The sequence below is a fragment of the Somniosus microcephalus genome, chromosome 7, assembly GCF_052327205.1.
Source record: "Somniosus microcephalus isolate GS21.2 chromosome 7, FLI_Smic_1.0, whole genome shotgun sequence".
Taxonomy (NCBI): domain Eukaryota; kingdom Metazoa; phylum Chordata; class Chondrichthyes; order Squaliformes; family Somniosidae; genus Somniosus; species Somniosus microcephalus.
Genome location: NC_140993.1, coordinates 229,575,721 through 229,585,543, shown reverse-complemented (window position 1 = coordinate 229,585,543; position 9,823 = coordinate 229,575,721). Strand labels below are relative to the sequence as shown.

At 52.3% G+C, this 9,823-nt stretch overlaps 1 protein-coding gene across 2 annotated transcripts; it reads left to right on the top strand.

Annotated features, from left to right (window-relative positions):
* Positions 1–5,211: 5,211 nt before the first annotated feature.
* LOC147115138 (uncharacterized) lies at positions 5,212–9,460 on the top strand. Of its 2 annotated transcripts, XR_015079052.1 has the most exons (3): positions 5,212–5,743; positions 5,998–9,096; positions 9,351–9,460. XR_015079052.1 is itself a non-coding variant. In XM_085993434.1 (2 exons), exon 2 carries the CDS (start codon positions 6,179–6,181, stop codon positions 8,420–8,422), a length of 2,244 nt encoding a protein of 747 aa, XP_085849560.1. In that variant the 5' UTR covers positions 5,212–5,743; positions 5,998–6,178; the 3' UTR covers positions 8,423–9,304. The 2 variants fall into 2 exon arrangements, 1 of the variants encoding a protein (XP_085849560.1); XM_085993434.1 differs by lacking the exon at positions 9,351–9,460 and having other exon boundaries at positions 5,998–9,304.
* The last annotated feature ends 363 nt before the right edge of the window (positions 9,461–9,823 follow it).

Below are 9,823 nucleotides of genomic sequence, written 5' to 3'. Positions count from 1 at the left end.
TGCGAGGGCAGATGTGCCGTTAAACACGGAAATCCAAAAGTTGCTGTCCGATGCGCAGCTCCTCCGTTAGCTTTGCGAAAACGGCATCTTGCTGTCTGGCTCACCATTGAAATCCATTGTACGACGTGAGGTTGCTGTACTTGCACAGTAGATACGATCTAAACTCGCCACAGAAATTTACATCTTGTCCATTTCAGTCTAAGTACCTTTTTAATGGCATGATAAGTGTTAATTACTGCCAGTCAACCTCTCTGGCACTCAAAAATTAACTATTGAAAGTGCGCAGCAGAAATTCCTTCAGATTTTAAAAATGTCAAAATTTAAATTAATTCTTTTTTTTATTTTTCCTTTCTGTCCCTTTTTCTCTCTTTCTTAATCCAGTCTTTCTGTCCCTCTCTTTATTTCTCTTGCTGTACCTGATTTGACATTGAATTCACCCACTCTAAGTTACACTTCCTTCTCAGTCCTTGCGCTGGTTATTTCTCAATCCTTCAATCTGATTGGTTAAGGAGATGCACAGTTGCTTTTCCTGTTCACTCAGGTCCCAGATGCACTGTTTCCCTCACTGCGATGTTACCAGATTGCACTTTCAGCAACTTGCCACGCAAAAAATGTTAAATCCTAAATGTACAAGGTCAAGTCTAGCTAACAGCAGATGCCGTTAGATGCCCTGCTACAGAAAATTATGGCCCAATGCTCGACATAGATACAAACAAATTGGCATGGCGCTTACCATCTTGATTCTTACCTCCTACAGTTTGTTCTGGTCACGTTGCCCAAGGTGACTAGCCAGTTGGCTGGCATCGATATGCTTGTATTCCTACACTCTGGAAATGCCCCTTTACAGCTGATTGCAATCTTTTAATGATCTGCCAAAACTTTGATATCATGCTACATTGGCACAGCAGCCACTGTAAGACGTTCTGATTGTCTGACAGTTTATAGAGTTCAGACTCGTGGAACAGACAACACAAAACACAATGAATCTGTGAAACTTCTTTTACTTAAAAATCAGCAAGAGGTTACAAGCAATTACTAGAATATAAACTGTACTCAATTCATGTACTTATCACAAGCAAGCATCTAAAATCATTTACTTTAAGCTCAGGTGATTATAAGCAGAACCACATACGTTACTATTCACCAGATAAGAGGTTAATTCAATGATGATAGATGTATAACTAACTTTAACTGGCAACTGACCAGGTCACCATCGACTATAGCCCCGAATATCAGTGTCCAATAACACTTTGATGCGCTATCAATTACTCATAAAAGACTGAGAGTTAGAAGAGTAACCAAAGGCTTTTATTAACAACAGAATGGAGGTCTGCCTCGCGTGGTCGACCGGTCCATGATACTAAGGGCTGGGGAGCAGTCACCTTTATACTAGGACCTGTGGGAGGAGTCAGCCGAGGCATGTCCAGGCATGTACACAGTGGAATACAAACAGGACAAACAGGAATACAAACAGTGGTTTACCACATTCACCCCTTGTTTAAAATTGAGTCCGGCGGGGTGAAGTGTATTAAAAGTTAGTGTATTGGAGTCTCTCCGGAGGTCTTGTCTGCCGCTGTGATCTGCGTGGCGGCGGCAGGGGTAGTGAAGTTTCCGGCGTCGAGTCCAGCGTAGGCTGTGGCACAGGCGTGTCGTCCTCGTAGATGTCGAGCGGGTCGCGGGGCCCAGGCCTGCCGTCTGCTGGGGCTGGATATCGGATCGTGGGGGGGGGTGGTAGTGGGTAGTGGGTTACTGCGGCCCCCGAGGGTGCAAGGTCTCTTATGGAGACTGTGTCCTCCCGCCCGTCCGGGTATGCGATGTAAGCATACTGGGGGTTGGCGTGGAGGAGGTCGACCCTCTCGACCAGGGGGTCCGTTTTATGGCTCCTCACGTGTCTTCTCAGTAGGACCGGCCCTGGGGACGTCAGCCATGGCGGTAGCGATGTCCCCGATGTGGACTTCCTTGGGAAGACAAACATTTTCTCATGAGGGGTGGCGTTAGTGGCAGTGCAGAGCAGTGACCGAATAGAGTGGAGCGCATCGGGGAGCACATCCTGCCAGCGGGAGGTTGGAAGGCCCCTAGACTTTAAGGCTAGCAGGACGGCCTTCCAAACTGTCGCATTTTCTCTTTCCACCTGTCCGTTCCCCCGGGGGTTGTAACTGGTGGTCCTGCTTGTGGCAATACCCCTAGTTAGCAGGTACTGACGGAGTTCGTCGCTCATAAACGATGAGCCCCGGTCGCTATGGATATAGCTGGGGAAGCCGAACAGGGTGAAGAGGTTGTTCAGACATTTAATGACCGTGGCACTGGTCATGTCCGGGCAGGGGAAGGCGAACGGGAAACGGGAGTACTCATCAATAATATTGAGGAAGTACACATTGCGGTCGGAGGAGGGGAGAGGCCCTTTAAAATCGACGCTCAGGCGCTCGAAGGGGCGAGTGGCTTTTATCAGGTGGGCCCTGTCTGGTCTATAAAAGTGCGGTTTGCACTCAGCGCAGACTTGGCAGTTCCTGGTCATGGTCCTGACCTCCTCAATAGAGTAAGGCAGGTTGTGGGCCTTGATGAAGTGGAAGAACCTGGTGACCCCCGGGTGGCAGAGGTCATTGTGGAGGGCCCGCAGTCTATCGATCTGCGCGCTGGCGCAGGTGCCACGCGATAGCGCATCCGGGGGTTCATTTAGCTTCCCGGGCCGGTACAAGATCTCGTAGTTGTAGGTGGAAAGTTCGATTCTCCACCTCAAGATCTTGTCATTTTTGATTTTGCCCCTCTGCTTGTTGTTAAACATAAAAGCAACTGAACGCTGGTCAGTGAGCAGGGTAAATCGTTTTCCGGCCAGGTAGTGCCTCCAATGACGCACAGCCTCCACAATCGCCTGGGCCTCCTTCTCAACAGCGGAGTGTCTGGTCTCCGGGCCTTGGAGGGTTCGTGAAAAGAAGGCCACGGGTCTCCCCGCCTGATTGAGGGTAGCGGCCAGGGCAAAGTCAGACGCGTCGCTTTCCACCTGGAAGGGGATGGATTCGTCCACTGCGTGCATGGTGGCTTTGGCAATGTCCTCCTTGATACGGTGGAAGGCTAAGCGGGCCTCTGCCGTCAAGGGAAAAGAGGTGGACTTGATCAGCGGACGGGCCTTGTCCGCATAGTAGGGGACCCACTGGGCGTAATAGGAGAAAAACCCTAGGCACCTCTTCAGGGCCTTGAGGCAGTGGGGCAGTGGAAGTTCCATAAGGGGACGCATCCGGTCGGGGTCGGGGCCGATGACTCCGTGTTCCACAACACAGCCAAGGATGGCGAGGCGGTTTGTGCGGAATATGCACTTCTCCTTGTTATATGTCAGGTTTAGGAGTTGGGCGGTGCGGAGGAATTTTTCGAGGTTTGCGTCATGGTCCTGCAAGTCACGGCCGCAGATGGTCACATTGTCCAGATATGGGAAAGTGGCCTGCAACGCATTTTGATCTACCATCCGGTCCATCTCCCTTTGGAAGACGGAGACCCCGTTGGTGACGCCAAAGGGAACCCTAAGGAAGTGATAGAGGCGGCCGTTTGCCTCAAAGGCAGTGTACTGGCGGTCCTCAGGGCGGATGGGGAGCTGGTGGTATGCTGATTTCAGGTCAATGGTCGAGAAGACGCGGTACTGCGCGATCTGGTTGACCATATCAGCTATACGGGGGAGTGGGTAGGCGTCCAGCAGGGTGTAGCGATTTATTGTCTGGCTGTAGTCGATGACCAGGCGCTGCTTCTCGCCGGTCTTAACGACCACAACCTGGGCTCGCCAGGGGCTGGTGCTGCCCTCAATAATCCCTTCTTTCAGGAGCCGCTCCACTTCGGTTTTAATGAAAACCCTGTCCCCGGCACTGTATCGCCTGCTCTTTGTGGCGATGGGCTTACAGTCGGGGGTGAGGTTAGCAAACAGTTGGGGGGGGGTGACTCTGAGTGTGGAGAGGTTGCACCTGGTGCGCGGCGGGCAGTTTGGAAGCTGCTGGCTGCGGACTGTGAGTGGGGGTAGGGGTCCACCGTACGCCATCGTAACACTTTTAAGGTGGCACTGAAAATCTAACCCCAGCAGGACGGCAGCGCAGAGGTCAGGCAGGACCAGAAGTTTAAAATGATCGTACACGGTCCCGTCTACTACGAGTGTCACCACGCAGTAGCCGCCGATGTCCGCCGACTGGGACTCGGAGGCCATAGAAATCCGCTGTTGCGCAGGCAGGACTGGGAGAGAGCAACGCCGCACCGTGTCGGGGTGGATGAAGCTCTCCGTGCACCCAGAGTCAAAAAGGCAGATTGTATCGTGACCATTTACCTTAATGTCCATTGTGGAACTGGCCAGTTGGTGCGGTCTCGCTTGGTCCAGTGTAACGGATGCCAGCGTAGGGGTCGGTGTGTCACTGCGGGTATCAGATGAGGCGGTGTCGGGGGCCTGCTGCGTCCCGGCTGTCGTCCAAGATGGCGGCGTCCATGATCCCCATGTGGCTGGAGGCGTCCAAAATGGCTGCTGTACCGGTGATTCGCACATGGCCGGGGAGGTCCAAGATGGCGGCCCGCATGGCCCACACGCGGCGCTGCTGGGGTTCGGGGTGGCTTTGGCCCTGCAGACGCTAGCGTAGTGTCCCTTCTTCCCGCAGCCCGAGCAGATCGCGTTTTTCGCCGGGCAGCGCGCTCTGGGGTGTATTGCCTGGCCACAGAAGTAGCATTTCTGGCCTTGGGGCACTGCTGTCTGGCCTTGGGACACTGCTGCGGTAGTTGGGCCGTTGTTGGGGTGTGGCTGGGGTGGCACGGCGCTATGAGGCGGTCCTACCGTGTCCCAGGCTGTCATTCCCCGCGGCGTCCACGGTGCAGAGGAGTAGGCATCCATGCCCTGGTAGGCTGCATCCAACGATAGTGCGAGTTCAGAGGCCTTGTTGAGGTCGAGGTTACTCTGCTCCAACAGTCGCTGTCGGGTGTAATTGGATCTGTGGCCCGCTACAAAAGCGTCCCGGATAAGTTCCTCTGTGTACACGGCGGCCTTTACATCCTTACAACCACAGGCCCGGCCAAGCACAGACAGTGCCTGAAGGTATTCCACGGTCGATTCCCCAGGTTGTTGTTTACGACTCCCCAGGAGGTGCCTGGCGTACACTTCGTTCACTGGGCGCGTGTACTGGTCCTTGAGGAGCTTGATAGCGTCCGTGTGCTGCCTCTCCCTCTAACTTAACCTCACTGTATGTATTTAACTTACTTATATATGTATAACCTACCTGTTGGGGCCGTTGCCCCTTTAACTTACCTTTTAGGGCCATTGCCCCTTTAAGACGCGCCTTAGCGTGCTGACGTCACGTCACGTACAACGTAGCGTGCTGACGTCACGGCACGTACGACGTGACGTGCGTGAGGCGGCTGCCGGCCCGACTCGGCCTTCCAGAAAGGCTGCCGGCACAGCCCGGCCTAGCGTCTTTGGCCGCATCTACCAGCCGCCGGGAGCGACGCGATCTTCCGCTCCCGCGGCAAGCATCGGCTCAGCCTGGCCTCCAGCTCCCGCTCCCGACTTCGGCCTCCACGGCCAGAAACGCGACCACGCGCATCACGTGACGCCCCAAGCGCGGACAACGCTACCGAGCGTGATGAGGTCATCACGCTCCCCACAGGACTGCTACGTAGTCCTCGTGGAGCCCTCGCTGGGACACAGACCTACACCACGGTGCTCCTACAGCAGCGCAGGCTCTGGGCAGTTGTATTGTCCCCATGCTTGAGTCTTGGAAATTGTTTGTCTGTAAGTATTTTAGAATGCTATGGATGATTAATGTGCACTGTATGTTGTAGAAAATGTTTAGTTGTAACTTTTCTCTGCCTAGCTGATTAACTAGTAGCTGTATTTTCATACACTATGTACAGGGCTAATTTAAAGAGAATGCCTCCCAGTTTACTAAATGTACTGTGTTGCTCAGGCGTACCTAAATCTGCGTATACATATCAGTTATGCGCCTGTATACTAATGTGTGCTTCCATTTCTGTGTTGTATTTCAGTTTTACAATTAGAATCGTTCAGTAAAGCGTTACAAGAAAAGTCAAGCCTTGTGATTTTATTGGAAGATATCGAGTTGTTCGCTATCTGTCTAGCTCTGCATAGAAGCGCGTTGCGAGGGCAGAACAGTAAAAAGACAACAGCACAGCGGGCTCAAGCGCAGGAAGATACCACTCCGCTACCATGAGTCTACGCTCAGGAAAACAATATACCCTAGAGGACGTCGACCAGTCAAGCGAGAAGCATGAGCCTCTCCTAGCAAACGATGCCAAGTCACAGCCCTCTAAAGTATCCCCTAGGTCATCTCGGCGGTCCAGCAGACCGTCGTCATCGACAGCTTCTGCAGCCGCCAAAGCACGTGCCAAGGCAAAAGCTGCCCAGGCTCAATTGTCCTTCGCTGAAAAAGAAGCTGACCTTATGAAGCAGAGAGCCGACCTCGAAGCTAGTATGATGAAGCAGAAAGCTGACCTTATGAAGCAGAGAGCCGACCTCGACGCTAGTGTGATGAAGCAGAGAGCTGACCTCGACGCTAGTGTGATGAAGCAGACAGCACAGTCCTCTAAAGTATCCACTAGATCATCTCGGCAGTCCAGCAGACCGTCGTCATCGACAGCTTCTGCAGCCGCCAAAGCACGTGCCAAGGCAAAAGCTGCCCAGGCTCAATTGGCCCTTGCTGAAAAAGAAGCTAGGGTTATGAAGCAGAGAGCTGACCTCGCTGCCAGTCTCCACATTCTCCAAAGCCAGAGAGCTGCCGCTGCCGCTAAAGCTAAAGCCGCAGCTTATGAAGAAGGTGAGGAGAACGAAGGCGGGGAGCCCAGCCAGGAAACATATGTTCTGGGACAGCCCCTCAGTCCAGTGCAACGTACAAGTGAGTGTGTCCAACAACACTCCAAATTGTTCTCCAAGGAAACATCCAACTATCTCAACGCAGAACCAGCTACTCAACACAGTAGCAAACAGCCTGTTTTTGGAGACACTGAGCTTAAAGGAGAAGAAACAAGCAAGACTTACCTACAGAGACCTCCACAGCACTCGGCCAATCCAGCCAAGCAGTCCTCACCCGAGCCACAGGGTACACAGGACCTCGCTGGGTGTCTTATCCGCCGAGAGTTGTTGAGTTCGGGCCTTCTGGAGTTAGATGGCCGTCCTGAAAGTTGTTGGTCATGGAAAGAGCCCAACCTGAGACTACACAAGGTAGCATCGAACAGTGGACAGGTGATGGAAGCCTTCCCTGCAGAGGACCGTGCCAAGGATCTGAAGGATTTGCACCTTGGAGTGGATCCTCCCCCCCTTCAACGGAGCCTGGGGCTCTCCTGGAACCTGGAAACAGACAGCGTCACATTCCTGGTGTCCCGTGAAGAAAGGCCATTCACACGGAGAGACATCCTGTCCACAGTCAACAGTTTGTACGACCCTTTGGGGTTCGTAGCTCCCATAGCAATGCAAGGAAAAGCATTTGTACGGGAACTCTCATCGGATCAGAGTGAGTGGGATGCTCCACTCCTCCCTGAAAAAGAAGCAAAATGGAACCTACAGTTGATCAGAGACAAGATTGACATCGATGTGGGCGCCGTCAAGTTCTTCACGGACAGCAAGATTGTACTTGGTTACATCCACAACTCCACAAGAAGGTTTTACGTGTATGTTTCCAACTGGGTGACTCGTATCAGACGATCCACTCACCCTGACCAGTGGTGCTATGTCCCCACGGACCTGAACCCTGCAGACCATGCTACCAGGTCTATACCAGCAGCACACCTACAGCAAAGCAGTTGGTTCTCGGGCCCCTCTTTCCTGTCTAATGTCAACACAGAGGAGACTCCTGAGTCCAATCCCTTCACCCTTGTGGAGCCTGAAGCTGATACCGAGATTCGGCCTGAAGTTACGACCCTGGTCACCAAAGCCTCAGAATCTCAGTTGGGCTCACAAAGCTTCGAGCGATTCTCAAGCTGGAGAACACTCTGCCGAACCACAGCCCGACTCATTCATGTAGCAGCATCCTTCAAGGGGAATTCGGACAACATAGAACGCAAAGGATGGAAATGTTCTAAAGAAGTATCCAGCACAAGTGAGCCATCACAAGCCAAAGGTGTGATCATTCGCTCTGTCCAGCATGATGTCTTCAAGGAGGAATTCAAATGTCTTGAAGAGGGACAGACATTCCCCAAGCAAAGAGGAGAGTATTTGTCCACCCTACAGAGCCGTAGGAAATGGACGGAAGACAAGCCAAACGTCAAAGTGAGAGACGTTGTCTTGCTGAAAGATAGCCAAGCACGCAGAAATGAATGGCCAGTGGGCCTGGTTGTCAAAACTCTGCCGACCAGGGACAAGAGGGTCCGCAAGGTGGAGGTGAAGATTGTCAAGGAGGGGCCTATCAAAGTGTTTCTGAGGCCAGTCTCAGAGATCCTCCTTTCTGAAGTAACCTAGAGAACGAACTCTGAGTATGTTGCAGCCAAAGGACGTTTTCTTCAGGTTTATTTTGTATCTGTAGTGGTACAATGGAATTGTACCAAGCGGGGAGTGTGCTGCCTCTCCCTCTAACTTAACCTCACTGTATGTATTTAACTTACTTATATATGTATAACCTACCTGTTGGGGCCGTTGCCCCTTTAACTTACCTTTTAGGGCCATTGCCCCTTTAAGACGCGCCTTAGCGTGCTGACGTCACGTCACGTACAACGTAGCGTGCTGACGTCACGGCACGTACGACGTGACGTGCGTGAGGCGGCTGCCGGCCCGACTCGGCCTTCCAGAAAGGCTGCCGGCACAGCCCGGCCTAGCGTCTTTGGCCGCATCTACCAGCCGCCGGGAGCGACGCGATCTTCCGCTCCCGCGGCAAGCATCGGCTCAGCCTGGCCTCCAGCTCCCGCTCCCGACTTCGGCCTCCACGGCCAGAAACGCGACCACGCGCATCACGTGACGCCCCAAGCGCGGACAACGCTACCGAGCGTGATGAGGTCACCACGCTCCCCACAGGACTGCTACGTAGTCCTCGTGGAGCCCTCGCTGGGACACAGACCTACACCACGGTGCTCCTACAGCAGCGCAGGCTCTGGGCAGTTGTATTGTCCCCATGCTTGAGTCTTGGAAATTGTTTGTCTGTAAGTATTTTAGAATGCTATGGATGATTAATGTGCACTGTATGTTGTAGAAAATGTTTAGTTGTAACTTTTCTCTGCCTAGCTGATTAACTAGTAGCTGTATTTTCATACACTATGTACAGGGCTAATTTAAAGAGAATGCCTCCCAGTTTACTAAATGTACTGTGTTGCTCAGGCGTACCTAAATCTGCGTATACATATCAGTTATGCGCCTGTATACTAATGTGTGCTTCCATTTCTGTGTTGTATTTCAGTTTTACAATTAGAATCGTTCAGTAAAGCGTTACAAGAAAAGTCAAGCCTTGTGATTTTATTGGAAGATATCGAGTTGTTCGCTATCTGTCTAGCTCTGCATAGAAGCGCGTTGCGAGGGCAGAACAGTCCGCGTACGAGGTCGCGTCTTGGATGACCGAGTACACTCGGTGGTTCACTTTGGAGGTCAGGACATCCAGTTTGTCCTCGTCCGATTTGATTGCTTCGGAGGCGGTCAGGAATTTTTCGAAACACTTAAGCCAGTGAGTAAACTTGGTGGATGAGTCCGCCTCCCGATGATCTAAGTCCAGGCATGCTGGTGTGAGGATCTTCTCCATTATAAAATGTTGTTAATAAAATTGATGCGCTATCAATTACTCATAAAAGACTGAGAGTTAGAAGAGTAACCAAAGGCTTTTATTAACAACAGAATGGAGGTCTGCCTCGCGTGGTCGACCGGTCCATGATACTAAGG